At 38.3% G+C, this 18,749-nt stretch overlaps 1 protein-coding gene across 9 annotated transcripts in view; it reads right to left on the minus strand.

The window, feature by feature from the left end:
* Nucleotides 1-18,749, minus strand: part of GRIK1 (glutamate ionotropic receptor kainate type subunit 1) — a 426,140-nt gene that overhangs the window by 118,252 nt on the left and 289,139 nt on the right. For all 9 annotated transcript variants that reach the window (XM_033418174.2, XM_004264500.3, XM_033418170.2 and 6 more), the window contains exons 5-6: nt 6,503-6,556; nt 3,107-3,280 (exon numbers count right to left, since the gene is read on the minus strand). In XM_033418174.2, coding sequence (XP_033274065.1) covers nt 3,107-3,280; nt 6,503-6,556 — 228 coding nt within the window. The remainder of the gene's footprint in view (nt 1-3,106; nt 3,281-6,502; nt 6,557-18,749) is intronic.

An 18,749-nucleotide genomic window follows, 5' to 3' on the forward strand; every position in this document is an offset into this window, starting at 1 on the left:
TGACGTATTGTCATAAGGGCTACAGAGAAAGGTAAAGCAGGTTAGGGGAGGGGGAATAACAGGAAGGGGACTACTATATTAGGTAGCAGGTTCATAGAAGGGCTCTCCGGTGAGGTAGCATTTGAGCAAACCTGAAGAAGAGAAGGTTCTAGGCGATGGAAGCAGCAAATCCTGGAGGTGCAAAAATGAATGGAATGCTGGACCTGAGATATATAGGCCCAATGGAATTGAAAGCAAAGGACTTTTTAACTTTAAGGTAGAAAAGAAAGAGTTTGAGTACAGAGGCAATTTGAGAACAAAGACCTGTTAGCAGTGGGCCCGGGCTTGGGGACTTGAGGTGTGCTCTCTTGACTCAATGATCAGTCCGTTGGATGCCCTTATACTTGTCTTTTAACCTTTCTGTGACTCTGTTTCTATATCCCCAAATTAGCCACCTCTACTAGAAGCCAAAAGGAACCAGTGAACTGCAAAATGGACTCTTTGGATAAACAAAGGTCAACACTATGCTTCACAGGATCAATTTCAAGGCTCTATCTTGAAATGACAATGGGATCCGACTACTAGTGAGCAACTGAGTGCTACCACTGTTTTTGACTAATAATGTCATGCCCTAATATAGCTACTGTACCCAATTTTAGAGCAACCTGGTGAGCCACCATCTTCTGTTCTAATAAATCCCCATTTCCTTTTTATAGTTTATTATAATAACAATAACAGCAATAATAACAGAGACCCCTCTGGTTAGATGAAAAGACAATGAGAAACTCTCGACCGAATGGGATCTCTCATCCACTGGGAACTTGGCTCTGCCATGCTTCGTGTCCACAGGACCGCTGGGCCTGATTGGGTGAGAATGGAATGGCTCTATCTCCTTCATTCAGTGGTTTGCCTCATCTCAGTCAATATGTACAAACTGTTGTGTCAGTTCAGTATAACTGAAGGGAACAGGCACTTCTTTGCTACATTAAGCCATACTTGTGATGAATATTTGATGTTTGTCACGAATCCACAATCTGTGTTAATATAGCTCCAAACTATAACTCTTTTAGGCATACATACCAAGCATAGGTAAAAACCTCATCCTGTGATAGAGATCTTGTTTGGGAGGTGGGGTTGGGGTATGGGCAGAAGATTTTGAATCATATTTGAACACACTGGAATTATAAATCCAGCAGGAAAAAAAACACCCCAAAAATTAGCACCTCTTTCTCTCTCGCTCACTCGCTCCCTCTCCCTCCTTTTCTCTCTTTTTCTTTAGCTTTTCTTCTTCCTTTTCAGAAGTCTAGTATTTCCCTGGGTATTCTCTACTTATTCTTATTCAAAGCAATGTTTCAAATCATCCTAAGACTCATTTGTACCAAAATGCTTTCTATCATTATCTTTCAGATCTCTTTGTGTATTTTGAGTTATTTCAGGTTTAAAAAAACAGAGACCTTGAACATGGGCTCCTCCAGAACCACTTCATTTATTCTTTTTTGTCATTTGTACCTCATTTAAAGAAGGTAGAAAAAGAAGAGAAATCTCAAGTTTATTTCTATGTACGATGATACCTTTCAGTTACCAGTAAATTGCATCTTAAAAGCAATAGTGTTTCTCCTGATGATGGGAACAGAGAATGAAATACTATGCCAATTTAAAATGCTATTACCTGCCCACATTCCCAATATCTTTTCCTTTGGATGACACTGTTCCGGCACAGAAATCTTTTTTTTTTTTTTCCTGCAATTTTCTTCCATCACACAGGGAGCTTCATTAGAGAAGTGCATTTGACAACAAGAGACAAATGATGTTAATGAGAAGCTCTCTGACGAGGCAGTTTGCAATTTATCTGTTCAGCAGAGTACCTGTCTCTCCTTAGGAGGCAGGCTTGGCATCTGCTTCGAGAGCGACATATGGCTGGTATAAAGAACTGTCAGTGTCTGCAGAGGTGTACCTCCATGTACCCAGGACGGGAAGAATGTGAACACACCAACTCTATGGAAATCCAGATTTTTCCACATGCACTTCTGCTTGCTGAGATGTAGCAGAAGCGAGGAAGCCAAGCTGGTTCTGCAGAACCTTTATAGGCAGCTTGCTCCTCTCTTTCCCTCCCTCCTTCCCAAGGTCACATTCCCAGGGGCAACCCTGTCCCCACTTACCCTTGCTTTTGTTTATGCTTTGTCTCCATTTGGCTGACAGTGGTGGCTACACCTGTTAACTTTTTTATCTGAAGCCATTACTCTCAGGAAGCTGAAAATAACAGTTTTTGATAGTAGCCATGCACAGGCTTTCAAAATAGTAGTCCCTATATATGAACCTTCAAGTTGTGAACTTTCAAAGATTCAAATGTGTGTTTCATCAACTTCAGGCGTGAGTGAAATTGCAGTTTTCCCTCCGTCTCCTATTGCTGATGATCTGTCAGCGCTACCATCTCCCACCTCCTCTCCCATCTCCAGTCAGTAACTCTTCTTGCCTGTTCACTCGATGCCAGCCTCTGTATGCCAGCTGTTGGACTGTACTACTGTACTTTTCAAGGTACTGTACTGTAAGATTAAAAATGTTTCCTTTATTTTTTGTGTTTGTTTGTTTTCTATGTATTATTTCTGTGAAAAGTATTATAAATCTATTATAGTACAGTATTATATAGCCTATTGTGTTAGCTGGGTACCAAGGCAAACTTTGTTGGACTTACGAACAAATTGGACTTACGAACGTGCTCTTGGAAGGGAACTCATTCATATGTAGGGAACTTACTGTACATAAAATGTTTCCTCCTCTTCTCATACAAGTCAAGGCACAGGTTATAACACTTTTCCTCTCACTATGAAAAGCATATGAGATTCTTTTTTTTTTTTTTTTCGGTACGCGGGCCTCTCACTGTTGTGGCCTCTCCCGTTGCGGAGCATAGGCTCCGGACGCGCAGGCTCAGCGGTCATGGCTCACGGGCACAGCCGCTCCGCGGCATGTGGAATCTTCCCGGACTGGGGCACGAACCCGTGTCCCCTGCATCGGCAGGTGGACTCTCAACCACTGCACCACCAGGGAAGCCCAAGCATATGAGATTCTTAACCTAACCTCTAAGGAAGTCAAACATCATCTCAAATGATTTTATTTTAAAACTACTTACTGTCATCATGCCATCCAAAAGGCCAGTCCCAGGCCTGGGTGGGGCCTGCAGTCTCTCCATGGACCACTTCTCAATGATGGATGACACGTGAGGATTGTCAATATTAAGCAGCCGAAACCCGGTCATATTTACACCACTGTACCTATAGAGTTCCAGATCTAAAGCAAATAAGTCCTGCGCAGTATTAAAAATGATAAAAGTAGAAAGAGTTAACATTTTCTGTGCTCTTTAGGCAAAAGAGAACTAATGATTGTAGAAGCAACAAATGATTAAAACAAGAATGGCAGCCATCATCACACTGGTTCTATAAAAGAACATTTCCTCTTGTTTTTCACTTGCATGCTGCCTGACAAACTCTAAGTAATCAGTTTTCATTTTCATCCTATTTTTTTTTTTTTTTTTGCAATACTGTTAAGTTGGTATAAACCAAGAACAAGAATTTAGCTGCCAATAATTAGTATGCCCTTGGGAACAGGATGTGACATTCTGAGAAGCTAGAGAATTCTGTTCCTAGGATATAGTCTTTGGGGAATTGAAAGGGATCTTTGTGTCCATTTGATTCACTGCTTTTATTTTCTAGATGAGGAAACTGTGGTTCTGAGTTGTGATGTGACTGGCCTGAGAATGATCCACTTGTCAGTGGTAGTACCACTCTTCTCCCTCAAAACTTGCTGTCCCAGGCTGCCTTGAATCTTGCAAAGGAGGTGAAGTTTGGAACTTGCATATACATTTGATGGAAAGATAACTCTCAGCAAAAAAAAAAAAAAAAAAAAATACCATTCCCTTGCTCACTGAAAATAACCTATGTCCCGTATAATGAGAGCATAAAGAATGCCTGGGGCAAATAAGTCCTGAGCAATATTAAAAATGATAAAAGTAGAAAGAGTTAGCATTTTCACAAGCTTAGAATAAGAACCAAAGTGTTCTCTTCAGAGAATAAACTGGAGCTTATGGTTGTGTTGATGTACCTTAACAGTAGTATTTGTTCCCTTTTAGATAATGTTGCAGGGAAAAAACTTGCACCCACTCTAGTATTTTCCATTACAGGTGAAGCTGAGTGTAAACCAGAAGTTTATGTTGACTCATATTTAAAATAGACTTAAGTGATTATTTCAACTTTTTCCTGTAAAGAAATGTTAGACACTAAAATATATCATTAAAATATCTCACATTTATGAATAAACCAAACTTTCAAAATAGCATTTAACAGTTAATAAAAGAGAAAAACTTCCATAAAAATTATTTACCAATGTAACTGCTTTATGAAAGAACAATACAAAACAGTACATTATTTCTGATGATAGTGGTTACTAAAGAGAAGTAGCTTCAGAAACACTCCATGATTTATATGTGCAGAAGATGCATATAGATTTATTATTTTGAATAACTCTTTTCTACATCACTAGTTCTTCCCAAGATAACTTTCGATTAGACTGTAGAACTATAAGAATGCACCTCTGAACTCGCTCATGTAAGAAAAAGTATACTGCCTTTTAAATTGTTATATTTATTTCCCTTGCACTAACTAATTTTTTCTTTGTTTCATTAATACTCATGAGCAAGAGTGGTAGGAATATAAAAGCAAAGCATGGCAGAATGCAGATAAAACCAAAGGAAATTGCTTAAAGAAGCAAATTTAAAGAATCAGACCCAAGGAAGAATGATTCCTTTAGCACACTCAATGAATAGAAGGAAAGTTACTCAAGATACAGGGGGTTCAGACAGAAACTTCCAGGATGCATATTGAATCCCTTATTAATTCAATAGTACAAAAATACAATGTGCTAAAATGGATACATTAAGCATGTGCAAAATTAGCTTGGTTTCCAAATTGTTTCTACGCAATATACAATATGGAAAATTTGAGGCCCAATTTTCAACATCCCCTTGTTAGTGGAGGTTGAGGAAAGAAAGAGTGTGAGGGCAACTGGTTTGTCCTTCCATTGAAGACCAACCTTCTTAGGTTTCTTTGTTTATATTTTTCTCAAATTTCAATGAAGCTAACTCAACTGGTGTGTACACCTGGGAAGGATAGGAAGTTCTAAGGCAGATGGCAATCTCACCTTGAGTAAGACCTATGTGTTCATGGTGTTGGGGAAAGGACCATATTTGTGATCAGAGTAAGATACTTTCCAGTTCTCAGGGTCTCCCTCAACTGTTCTGACAGAGGACCTGATCAGGATGTCAATGAAGGAGGGAAGACCACGGAAACTTTAGTTCAGGAATTTCTCCCTGCATCCCACTCCCTAGCTCCAAGCTCAGGAGCAGTGATAATTTTGACAACTGCCCCAAAGCATTTGTCTCATGGCATCCTCTGCAACCCTTCACGCTCTTAGAAATACTTGAGTTAGGAGTGGAATTTATTACTTCTAGAAGTATGTGTATGGTAGCTGCCTGATCCTTGTTCCAAATTCTTTGATTTCCCTAACGTACTAGCCTGCCTTGCCAGTTTTATTTGGTAAAATGATACTCTTACTGAATCTCCCAAAATCTGGGTAGATTTTAGTCGACACACTTTTATAGGTTAGAAACGGAGGTTGGCTCTGTATTTTCTTCTCACGTAAAAGAGTGGAGTGTATGTGTTGGGAGGGGTGTATTGTGTGTGTGTGTGTGTGTGTGTGTGTGTGTGTGTGTGTGTGTGTGGCGAGAGCTATCACATCATTTTGATTTGTTAACTGCCTAAATCATTCTCCTTGATCTGATAATCTGTCAAAATTTAAAGTTGTATAGTTTCTTTTGAATTTCTCCAGCTTAGAGCCATGATTTTTCTTATGATGAAAAATGTCCAATGTGGAAAGCATCTCCCAAGCTCTTTATCTTGACGGTCTTCAAAACACCTGACAGGTGAACCTTGGCTAATCCAGCTATCCACTGGACACAGGTGGGGAAATCACATCAGATCAAAGAATGCCAAGATACACTTCAGTGTGCCCTCTAATGTATATAGAAAATGTAGATGATTCTTCTTTATTAATAGTTTGTACTTTGGCAGTTTCTATTTAATGAAAGCTTGATTTTAATTCCTTTCTGGGTGCACTTGCATTGATGCTAGTTAAGAAAGGAAAAAGAAAGAAAGAGAAAGAAAGAAAGAAAGAAAGAAAGAAAGAAAGAAAGAGGGAAGGAAGGAAAGAAGGAAGGAAGGAAGGAAGGAAGGAAGGAGGGAAGGAAAGAAAGAAGAAACAAAGAAACAAAGAAAGAAAGGGAAAGAAAGAATGAAAGAAAGAAAGAAAGGAAGGAAGACACCTGCTGTTCAGCATTTCTGGATTTAGAGGGTTCTTAGGAAAGTAAAACAAATCTCCATGACAATAACTTGCCTTGACACTGGTGGGGCTGACTTAAAAATAACTGAAGATTTTTTTTTATAGTGTGGAATACATTTCCACCAGATATGCTTACCAGGGTTGTGAAAAAGTAATGATAGTACTCAGTCATCATGCCCATGAACAGGATCTGCAAAAGAGAAATAAGAGAAGAATCAGAAACAGAATTATAATAAGAAATAGATAATTAGTAGGTTGACTGCAATAGCTTGGAGGCATAGAATAGGAAGGGGCTTTGGAAATCCATACACCAAGTAGATCAGAAACCTGAGACAAACCAATGATTGATGTGGAGCTAGGATCCAGGTCACTGACCTCCATCCAATGCACTTTCAGTATGCTATGTTTGACCTTCATGGAAGTAATTGGTCTGACGATCAAATTTAAAAATAGTTTATGCTCAACAAATTTTATATCTGGAGTTGTCCATAATGGCAGAGAGTTTTGCCTTTCCTACTCCCTGGGTTTCTGAGTAATCCTATGCTTAGATATATATTTTATTGATCTCCTTAGCTTTAGTACTTATCATAATGCCTCAGAGTAAAACTCATTAAATGTTAAATTGGCAATACTGATATGTAGATATATTTAAATGAGGATTTATAAATATGTATATCTCGGAAACCCTTCTCTCTACCCCTTTTCCATCTTATCCCATAGAGTGAGTAGGAGAAGAGAGGATTGTTTATAGATAGAAGGATGGGGACTATTTTTATACCAAGTCTCGCTGCCTCTTAATTCTAAGTCTGTTACCTAATTGGGACCCTGACAGTTCCAAACATCCTGTGTATATTGTCTTTATTTGGTGGGGAGGGGCAAGAAGGAGGTAGACAGAAAGGACAGGGGTTCTAGGTAGAGGTAGTTTCTTAAAACTGTGATCTTACTTTTGGATTCCTGAAAATGGTGTCCACTGAGAAGAAACAGTTGCAAATGCTTTGGAGATAAGATATTGTCATCAATCTTTTAAATCAAGAGTATCACCTTCCTTGGTGCAGGTCACAAAGGACTGTTTGAGTGCTGTATTTTTGGTATTTGCATAGAAATGAATGGAGAAGACTCAGAAATGAAACTTTCAAGACAGTTTCCCCCACAACTCTGATATATTCTGGATGCAAATGAGAATCCCCTCTGGAGGTTTTAAAATCAGATATTCTTAGGCTCCATCCCAGAGACATCCAGAATTAGAATTTCTGAGAGTGGAGCTTCTGTATTTCATAGCAGTGGCTGATAATCACTGCTTTATGGAAAACTTGTCCGTTTGCATTAAGGAACAAGGACTTTCATAACTTCAGTTGAAGAGATGGATTGAAAAGTTCTTCAGAAAAGCAACACAAGTTATTGAAGTTCTTATAAGGTGTCTAAGATATGTAAACTAGAATGATTTTACATGAAAGGGGATAAAAAATGGAGAGGGTATTTGGAGACGGCATATAACATACACGAGCACAGATCTGACACTTCTTATGCCCTCTCTGCTAACATGGAAACCAGAGGAATATTTGGTGAAATTGTAATGTCATGAAGGCAAGAAAAATGACAGGAAACTCTCTCTATGAATCATAAGCCCACAGTATGTAAGTCACTCCTATGGTGATAACAAGACCACGTGCACAAAAGAATTTTTAAAAGGGTAGGATTGCTTTAGGGCCATCAATAACATTGAAAATCATGCGTGGTGAGCTCTTATTAGCTGGTCTCTTATACCACTGGAGCATAAAGAGCTAACCTGCTGAGGTCAGTCAGGAATTCAATTTTTCATTTAGGTTGTTAGTATAATTGCAGGCAAGACTATCTCTTGAAAGGGAACTGGAAAGTTTTATGTCGAGATATAGACCTGGACACTGAGGTTTAAAATATTGTTGCTGAAAAAACACAAAGGCACCTGAGTTTCCAGCTTTTCACATGGGCTAATTTTTCTTTTTAAACTTTATTGTGGGGGCATTTGATCACCATTTGAGAGTATAGGCTTTTTTTTTTAAGCAACCATTCAACTAATTATTATTATTTATAATTTCTGGAAGCAAATATTCATTTGATATGTCTGATACTTAATGTTAGAAAAGAGTCATGCAGATGCAGTGAATAAATAACTAATGGACCTGCTTTTGTAGCAGAAAGAATCCTTGGGACTTCCAGATACACTTTTTATTTGATATACTAGAAAAGTCCCCCTTCTTGACTTTCCTACCTAGTGCCTGGGTCAGTGCTTCCTGGTTCTTCCCTTGAATTTCCTAGAAATGAAAATTAAGAAAAAAGTATAGTCATGGATCACTGAGCTGTCAATTTTATGGACTCTCTAGGACATGGGTGAATGAGAAATTTTTAGATAGAAATAAAGCCAATAGCACCAAAACTCTTTATAATGGTTTGTAGACTGGTTGGGATTGGCTGCTCTGCTGTCAAATGGTAGTATACTTTATACTTTATAGCATTCACACCACGATTCTCTCTGCATGTTGGTATTTCAGCTAAAAGTCATTAACTGTTTACGAAAATGTCATATCAAGATAAATGTCAGTTTTTCAAATAGTGTAATCATGATATGGGGATTTTTAAATGGTTCTTTGCAAAACTGACTTTTTCTTAACAAACACTACCTTGTTTGAATTTTTTTTACTGTATTTTGCTGGATTGACCAGGAGGCACTGACTTAGGCAGTGTACACTTTACCAAGACAGTATTACTAGGAACTAGGTTTGGCTCTATTTAAATCATTTTTAATGGTGCAAAATGCATCACATCACACACACTAATAAGTAATAAATGTAGCTGTCAATACTATTTGTACTGATGGCACATTCCCCTTAATTGCTTCCACCAATACTTTAATAGTGGTTGCTTCCTGACAGAATTATTCTTACTAAATATCCCCTTGAAACCTTATTATTGACATAGATTGATAGACTGTAAAAACCTAGCCCTTTCAATAACATTTTATATCTATAGTAGGGATGTATTTAATACCTATTAGTCTTCTTGATTTTGGAAGACCCATAGCGTGGACTTCATTAGTGCCATTTCCAATTTTCCAATGTGATGTGATTGTATTTCCTGGCCCCTTGCGCTTGGGTGGAGCCATGCGCTGGTTTTGGCCAAGGAAGTGGGAAAGATACTGACATATGTCACCCTCCAGAGATCTCACTCACCCTGACAGGTGACTACCATGATTATCAGTGCCAGACAAGTCATTTTTTTGTTTTTGTTTTGTTTTTCTGAATAAATACAATTGTCTGTTTCATGAATACTTCAAGGTATGTCATGACTTTCTTTTGATTACTAGAGACTTTAGGGTCAAAATTGTGGGTCCTCCATTAGCAACTACTCAGGAACATAGGGTATATATTCTATGTGCTAATGCCATTCAGCTTTATGTTTTTCTTTAACTTTTCCCTTGGTCCAACTCTGTCCCTTTCTTAAAAAATATTTATGACTTTTTTCAAATGTATTTTTCTAGGCTGCTTCAGTTCTTTGTATAATAAAGATATAACATGAATAAACTATCATGGTTGGGAGAAGCGGAATATTTTTTTTTCCATAAAGAGAGATGAAGTATTCAGATCTGATATAGCTGGGTTGGGCTAGGGTAACAAAAAGGCCTCTAACAAAATACCATTCATAGTTAATCATATTCTATGTCCTTGCAGAATCAATGATAAGAACTCAAAAGTTCTTGTAGATGATGGTGGTTCATTTTACATGTCAACTTTACTGGGCCGAGGGGTGCCCAGATTAAACGTTATTTCTGGGTGTGTCTGTGAGGCTGTTTCCAGATGAAATAAGCTTTTGAGAGAGCAGATGACTCTTCCCAATATGGTGGGCATCATCCAATCCACTGAGAGCTTGATTAGAATAAAGAGGCAGAGGAAGAAGGAATTCACCCCTTTTCCTTCCTGCTTGACTGCCTAAGCTGGGACTTTGGTGTTCTCCTGCCCTTTGACTGAGATTTTCACCACTGACTCTTCTGATTTTCAGGCCTATAGTTTCAGACTGTAATTACACCACAGCCTTTCTGGGTCTCTAGCTTTCAAATGCCAGACTGTGGGCCTTCTCAGCCTCCATAGTTAAGTGAATCAATTCTTCATAATAAATCTATTCATATATATTTCCTATGGGTTCTGTTTCTCTGGAGAACCCTGGCTAATACAGAGAACAATACTAAAATACTGAAAGTCCTACATACTCTGCATACGTATGACATTCCTTTCTATCTAGATAACACAATCCTTAAACGAGTGAAGGGAAGAGAGGCTGACACCTACGTGAAGGCTTTCTCTGTATTATGCTATTATGGAAATGCCACAGACTATTCTATTGTTTCAGTGGCTAGAAAATAATTACTGTTTTCTTTCTTTTGTAGTCAAAATGAATCATCAGAAAGCAGAATAAAACTCATTGGCATCTTTACTCCTGTCCTGCCCCCTAGGTTCATCAGAACCATTTTTTTTTTTTAGATTCCATGTATATGTGTTAGCATATGGTATTTGTTTTTCTCCTTCTGACTTACTTCACTCTGTATGACAGACTCTAGGTCCATCCACCTCACTACAAATAACTCAGTTTTGAGAATGGACTTGAAGACACAGGGAGGAGGAAGGGGAAGCTGGGACGAAGTGAGAGAGTGGCATGGACATATATACACTATCAAATGTAAAATAGATAGCTAGTGGGGAGCAGCTGCATAGCACAGGGAGATCAGCTCGGTGCTTTGTGACCACCTAGAGGGGTGGGATAGGGAGGGTGGGAGGGAGGCACTAGAAGGAGGGGATATGGAGATATATGTATACATATAGCTGATTCACTTTGTTGTACAGCAGAAACTAACACACCATTGTAAAGCAATTATACTCTAATAATCATGCTAAAAAAAAAGAACTCATTGGCAGTTGACTCTTGGAAGGACAACTCTAATGACCCCACTGTTATCAAGGTTCTCTGAAGCACAGTTGTTCATTAACTATCATGGCTCCACATTTGCCTAGCTGTTCTCTGGAGTTTTTACAATAGAACTCTCATGGCCTTGTTCACAGTAGTATTGATTCTTCCTGGTCGAGCTCTGTTGTTCTTTGCAAAGACGGTCTTTTGGATTTAGATGAGTAAATGTATCACATACAGCCTGAGCATCACAAAGACCATATTTTAGTTTGTCTTGAGAACCCTCATCCAAGTCTAGATGAAGAGAGTTTGTGGAGTCTAATTCCTATGGTTGGTGAGAGAGTTGGTCTATAAGACACTTGGAAAGCCTCTGAGAAAAATCTTGCCATAACATGTCCTGGTATAAAGACGCCTATGTCACATTTCAACAGGATCATTTTCCTGAAGGCAATGCAGAGCTATGGAGACAGCAATTCTCCACAAACTCTCAGCATCCATTGCTAAAAGCAATTCATACATCACAAATAATTGGCATAATGCTGCTATCATCGTAGCAGAAACTTGAAATGGAACCTGGAGTGCTCCTAAGCATTTTTGAGGGATTCTTATAATATTTATAAGGGTTTTTATTACTGCATCTTTCCATTGAAAAATAGGTGTATTAGAAGTTTATATTGACTAACCTAAAGTGTATTGCTCCTTTTATAGCCTTCTCAGTATCAGGATAAATTCTAAACCATCAGACATGATTTCTAGTCAATAATTTCAAGTGAACAACTTCCAAATATGTGACATACAATGTGGCTAAAATAATGTTTTTACCTCAAGATAGAAATAAGTTATTTCAGCATAAAATAACTCTTCAGGAAACCAGTTGAATAATATCAAGTCTCAGAGAAGCAGTTTTAAGAAGAAAGTTTGAGCTCTAGGGTGTAGATTTTTCTTACCTGCCAACTGTGGTACTTTAGGCTGCAACTGCACTATCCTCTGAGCAGAATGCTCCTTTGGCAACATAGTTTTTAATGTTTGTCACCAGTAGAATTAGCTAGGTAAATTAGGCCTTTAGATCAATCTTTATTGATGCAAAAAAAGACACTCGTACAACACTGAATGACTGTAACATATCTACAAAGGTAACAGTGGAGTGTATGGAAAAATAGCACTGGATCCCTGAAAACCCTGACATGTAGAAAACTACCCATATCCTTATGGAGTAGGATGAATAATGGCCACTTAAAAATGTCCACATCCTAATTTCCAGAATCTGCTAATATGTTACTTTACATGGCAAAAGAACTTTGCAGATGTGAATAAGTTAAGGATCTTAGTTTATGGGAAATTACTCTGGATTATCCAGGTGAGCCCAGTGTAATCACAAGGGTTCTTATAAGATGGAAGCAGATGGTCAGAAGGTAGAGAGGTGATGTGAAGATGGAAACAGAGGGAATGAAAGGCAATGTGATGTGGGACCACAAGCCAAGGAATGAGGACAGCTTCTAGAAGCTGGAAAAGACAAGGAATTAGGTATTCCCTGAATCCTCCAGAAGGAAAATAGCCCTGTCAACAGCTTGATTTTAGACTTCTGACCTCCAGAATTGTAAAAGAGTAAATTTTTATTGTTTAAGCCACTACATAATTTGTTACAGCAGCAATATGAAACCAACACTCCACATTTGCTCATCTTTCTGGGATTATGGCCTATGAGATTGCACAATTTTGGTGTTTTGATATCAAGAGCATGTATCAAGAGGAAAAATGACTTGTTTGAAGTTGAAAACTTTCTAAATTTCCTTGTGCCCCTCCATTCATGTACATATACTAACCACATGCATGTACACAGATACAGCTACTCACAAAGAGTCTAGGGTTTTCCTTCCATTCGAAGATAGTGCTATGCCATTTACAAACCCAGGCCACTTTCCTAATGCCTCCAAGTGAAATCAAAGGAAAGCAAAGAGTATTCCACACAGTGTAGGTGAATGGAATAGCTGCACTATTTGAGAGTGTCTTTCAGTCTTAATTCCTTTATAAGCTTCTCTCCAGAGGTATGGTCAGAAGAAGAAGGGAAGCTGATACTAATAGATATTAATAAATGGAGTGGAGCCCAATGGGGTTTAGTTTAGCTTCAGAAGATAATCCTACTAGAAGAGCCACATGGCATCATCCAGGTGCACAGCAGAAGAGATTATGCTATTTAAGGAGTACAGTTTGCTGACAACAGAGCAGGAAAAAAAAGATTTCCCCTAGCAGAATGAAATAGGCAACGTGGCAAATAGGAGAGAGTGGAGCTTTTGGAGGATTACATGAACCCAAAGAATAAACTCTCTGCAATATCCAAGGGAAATTGGTGGAAATATGAGGTATAAGAAAGACTAAAGTAGAAGAAAAGTTTTAACAGCAAAGAACTGAACGAATCTTGAAGTTGGAAATTTAACAGAGAATATGTTGCATACACTGTAATCTTTGTGCAATAAGCTCCTTTGGTAATGGTGGTAATAAAAACTATACCTCAAATTTGCCTGAGGGTGACCTTTGGAGGGAGAGATTAGTCATGTAGTCACTAAATGGTGGTCTTGCTGGTCTCATGATATCTCTGTAGCACAATAAAGTTATCATAATTTTGGTCCTGTTTCTCAGATTTTTGGCTTTTTAGATGACTTTATTTTGTCAATTTATCTAGTAGCTATCAGGCTTAGAAAACAATTATTTTTATCAGTGTTTCTCAGTGCATTAGTATCTCCAAAGAACTCTTTGAAAACACCCATGACTGTACCCTATCCCTAAATATTCTGATTTATTTGGTCTAGCGTATGTTCTAGGCATTGGTATCTGTGACACCAAGACTCTCCAGGTGATACTTACATACAGCCAGAGCTGAGAACCACTGATTTATATTAACCAAACTCATATTTTAAAGGGATAATAATAATGATCAAAACTACTATTTGATGAGTGTTACAACATGTCCACTGCTGTAACAGGTTCTTTATCTACTATTGGGGAGGAAGTGTTATCCCCAGTTTATAGATGTGAGCATAGTTATAGTACTTGAACCCAGGTTTGATTTCAATCCTGGGCTCTTTGTGCTATATTTATAATAGGAGGTATATGTGGGAGGAAAGTCAGTAATTTGTACAAAGTCCTTCTGTACTTTGAGGACCCAAATAAAAACATATGGTTCTTTGGTGAGAGCAAAGTTAGAAGGACAGGAATTGGATCTTTATCTTAAGGAATGAATCCATCAAGCCAAGAGAGCTTGATAAGTTGCCCCTCTATTCTTGTTCAGAGAGCTGGCCTCCATTATAAAAGGTTGTACCATGGATGATGCTGCAGGTATTATGGGGAGCCTCACTCACTTTTCCTCCTTCTGTCAGGAATTCAGACCTACATAGCTCTTCTATTATAACATCTCTTTAGATATTAGAATTAATTAGATTCCAATTTTAAATCCCTTTAGTGATCTTTCAGGAAGAACTTTGGCCTCTTTAACGGGGTCAGCTTTCATGAAGAAAAGATAGTTTGGGACTTCCCTGGTGGCACAGTGGTTGGGAGTCAGCCTGCCAATACAGGGGACACGGGTTTGAGCCCTGGTCCGGGAGGATCCCACGTGCTGCAGAGCAACTGGGCGCCTGCGCCACGACTGCTGAGCCTGCGTGCTGCAGCTGCTGAGGCCGGCGCGCCTGAAGCCCGTGCTCCGCAACGGGAGGGGAGGGGCATCTCAGTGAGAGGTCCGCGCACCACAGCGGAGACCCAACACCGCCAAAAATAAATAAATAAATAGATAAATAAATTTACATCTTCAGAAAAGTAAAAAAAAAAAAAAAAAAGTACTGCTTTAAAAAAAAAAAGAAAGGATAGTTTGTAAAAAAAATTGTAATGCAATTGTTAAAATTGTGTGATACACATAATAATAGATATTTTCGTGTGCTTGATGTTATAATGGCAGTGGACACAAGGTGCTTAGGGCTTTGCATGGCATGCTAAACAATGCGGGCTTATACTTAAGGCAATAAAGGGGTGGGGCGAGCACTCAGGAATTTCAAACTTGAGAGGTGTAAGATCAGATATTTTATTTAAAATGAACAGTTTTTGAGGTCACATGGAGGCTGGGTAGAGAAAAGGAGAGGGAGGGGACTTGTGACTGAGAGATCAATTGTTCTAGCACAGGAGGAAGATGATGAAAGTGATGGAGAAAAGGAGGTAGAATCTGAAACATATTTAGAAGGCAGAATCTACAGCATTTGGTAACTAATAAATAGGAAAGGTGAGGGAGAGCCAAGGAGATTCCCAGGTTTCTGGCTTGAGTAAGCGAATGGTATTTCTGGTTGGCGGGGGAAAGGATGAGTAGGAAGATGTAATATGTTAAGTCTGGCATGGAGATTTAATGACATCAGATGAGATCCTCATAAGGTTGTGAGACTTGGTAATTCAGACTGAAAGGAGGTTTGGGAACCACTATTGTGATATGATAGAGGAGGTGATGGAGTGATAGAGTTAGGATTGGGAAGCACTGTATCACTCTTGTAGTTCTGCCTAGATACCATATCACTGATAATACTGGCGATGCTAATCCATAACATGTGGAATACTTCATGCATCAGTGGTGGGCTGCTTAGTGCCTTATAGGCATTGTCACATTTAACATTTCTCAAAACAGCATGAGCTATGGGCTATGACATTCCTATTTTACAGATGCAGCAAAGAACAAATAACTAAGTCCTCTACTAAATAACCTCATTCAATACATTGAAGTTTTTCACAGCACTTTATTCTCCCTTTACCCTGGCACAGTCTTTAGCACATAGAAAACAGCCAATACATGTCAACTGAATAAATGGTGACATTTAGATCTTACAGAATCATGCTTATAACAGAAAGTATGTGGCTAACAGTCACGGGGAAAGTAGGGTGGAGGGATATTTTTGGTAAAACCTTGCATCTATGAAGGGTTGAAGAAGCAGGTATGGTTAACATAATGAAGTGATTTTTAACCTGCTTCAGTCTTCAGCCTTCTTTAGGGAATCAGATAGAAGCTATGGATCTTTTCCCCTGAGAAAGTCACGCCGAGGGGCACAGACATCCTCAAAATTTTGAATAGAGCTGAGGATCACTGATTCTGCTACAGGCTTAAGACATGCTTTTTGTTATACACATCTTCAAATTCCTTACATGATTCCTTTTAAATTACCCCCACCTTCCTTGCAAAGATAATTTCTCTTATTGCCTATTACAGCCAAATTTTGATGTAGCTGGAATTAAGCATTAGAGCATTTCTGAGGCACATATGTGATTTTTATTACCTCTCAATTTGGATTGAAACAAATCTAAGTCCTTTTCAAAATCTACTCATTGGAGGTTTTAGAGCATCCTCAAAAGGGCATCCTGTACACTAAGAATACAAACAAATTGCAAACCCTTTCAGTAAATTTTTGATTATTCATAGAGGTCAATTAATTCTTGTGTATATTAATAACATACTCACATCTATGAACCGCTCTTTATAATCCAAACAAACTATGTGCTCAGGAAATGTAAAGAGATTTTAATATCAGCCTGAGAGAAACATAATTAGAATAGGAATGTGTTGTCAAAAAAAATTATATAACTGCAAATTATCATCCAGTTAGTATAAACTGAGATTCAACATTATTACATTGTCAGGATTTATCCAAAGTAATGAACTTCTCATCAATTAAGTATCTCAAAGACTACCAAAGGACTCTAAAAAACCTTACAAAAGAATGAACTGCTTAATTATTTCCCCATTTCTTTGAAAGCTTACTAAGTACAAGGCAATGTGCAAGTTCTTTATGTCTAGATGCTAGTAAGAGGATTCTTGATTCCTTGTATGCATGGAAGCTCAGAGCTGGAGGGAAGCTTAGCAACAGTTAGAATCTAATCCAACAATCCTATTTTACAGGTGAGGTGACTGGGTCTCAGAAAAACAAACAGACTCGCTCAAAGTAGCATATTAAGATGGGCTAAGAAACTCAGATCAGAGGCACATTAGACCCTGGTTTGAAATTCCAGCCTTGCTATTGAGTGTATGCTCTGGAACCTCATTCTTCTCATCTGTAACATGGGATATTTTGAGGCAGTAAATAGATAACACTCCAGTCAAATACATAGCCTATTCTGGCACACAATGACTACCCAATAAATGGCATTTATTTCATCTTATTAGGGGAAGAGCAGAGTTTGCAACTGCATCTCCCAACTTTCAGTCTAAGACTCTAGTCACAGTCCCCTACTGCTTTAGAAATTAGCTTCATGGTCTCCAACCAGTAAATTGGCATTAGATAGCTAAACTCTTGTGACATGCATTTTCAAGGTCTCTTTTTGCCTTAAGGTGGCAGAGATTTGGGGTTTTGTTGTTGTTTTCATTGTTGTATCTTTATCACCTTCAATCAGTGCTCAACAAATATGTGTTGAATGAAAAAATGAATTTCTTTACTATGTCCACACCACATTCACTACTTGGCTTCAATATAAACAACATTTCTTGAGAACTTGTGTAAACTAGAGATGATTGGATGTTTGAGAATCAAGGAAATAACACATCCAAGAAGTATGAAGCTTAACTAAAATGTGTTCCAGGTTCCATTACTTGGAGAATCAGTTGACTTCTTGGTGTACGTAACAGTAACAGAATAGGATACTTTCTTTTCCTTTTAAATCCTGAGATAAGTTTCAAATCCCAGCTTAGCCACTTGCTGGCTCTGTGACTTTGGGCAAGTTACAAAATCTCTCTGAAATCTGTCAGTTTCTTGTATGCAGAATTTTCTCATAAAAATTAAATGAGTGATGCATTTCACTTGCTTAGCACAGTGCCTGACACATAATAAGTGTTGAGCAAAATGTAGCCCTAAGGTCTTTGGCTTATTTTATGTGTTTATGATTAGAAATAACAGACTTGGGGATCTGACTTAGCTGGTGCAGGTCCCAAACACAGAATTGCAACCTTTTAGCACATCACAGCTGTACTGCTTGACTTGATGTTTTCTGTCCTAAGAGATGAAGGCTGATGGTACTTCTGTCCTGTGAAAACATGAAATGAAACCCATCTAACTACCTCTGCTTGCCTTGGTCAGAGATGTTAGGCATAACTTATATGGGGACAAAAATCCATGCACAAAATTATTTGATTAATCAGCATTGCCATTGCACTTCTTAGCAGAGGGAAGCCAAGCGTTTAAGAAATACATTTTCTGCCTGGTCTTGTTTTTATGTTAATTGAAACAAAAGAAAAACAAAATAGAAACAAAAGCACACAAATGTTGACAGGAGAAAATGCAATATAATTCTACAAAATATTTTGGTACTAAAATGTTCTATGGAGGCTAATGGCTCAATTATAGCTTAATGCTCATTGCCACGAGTGTTGAAGGAGGAAAAACATCTCCCCTCTGATGCACTTGTTCATGTAAACAAGACAGCAGTTTTCCTGAGTC

Source organism: Orcinus orca, chromosome 5 (assembly GCF_937001465.1).
Source record: "Orcinus orca chromosome 5, mOrcOrc1.1, whole genome shotgun sequence".
Taxonomy (NCBI): domain Eukaryota; kingdom Metazoa; phylum Chordata; class Mammalia; order Artiodactyla; family Delphinidae; genus Orcinus; species Orcinus orca.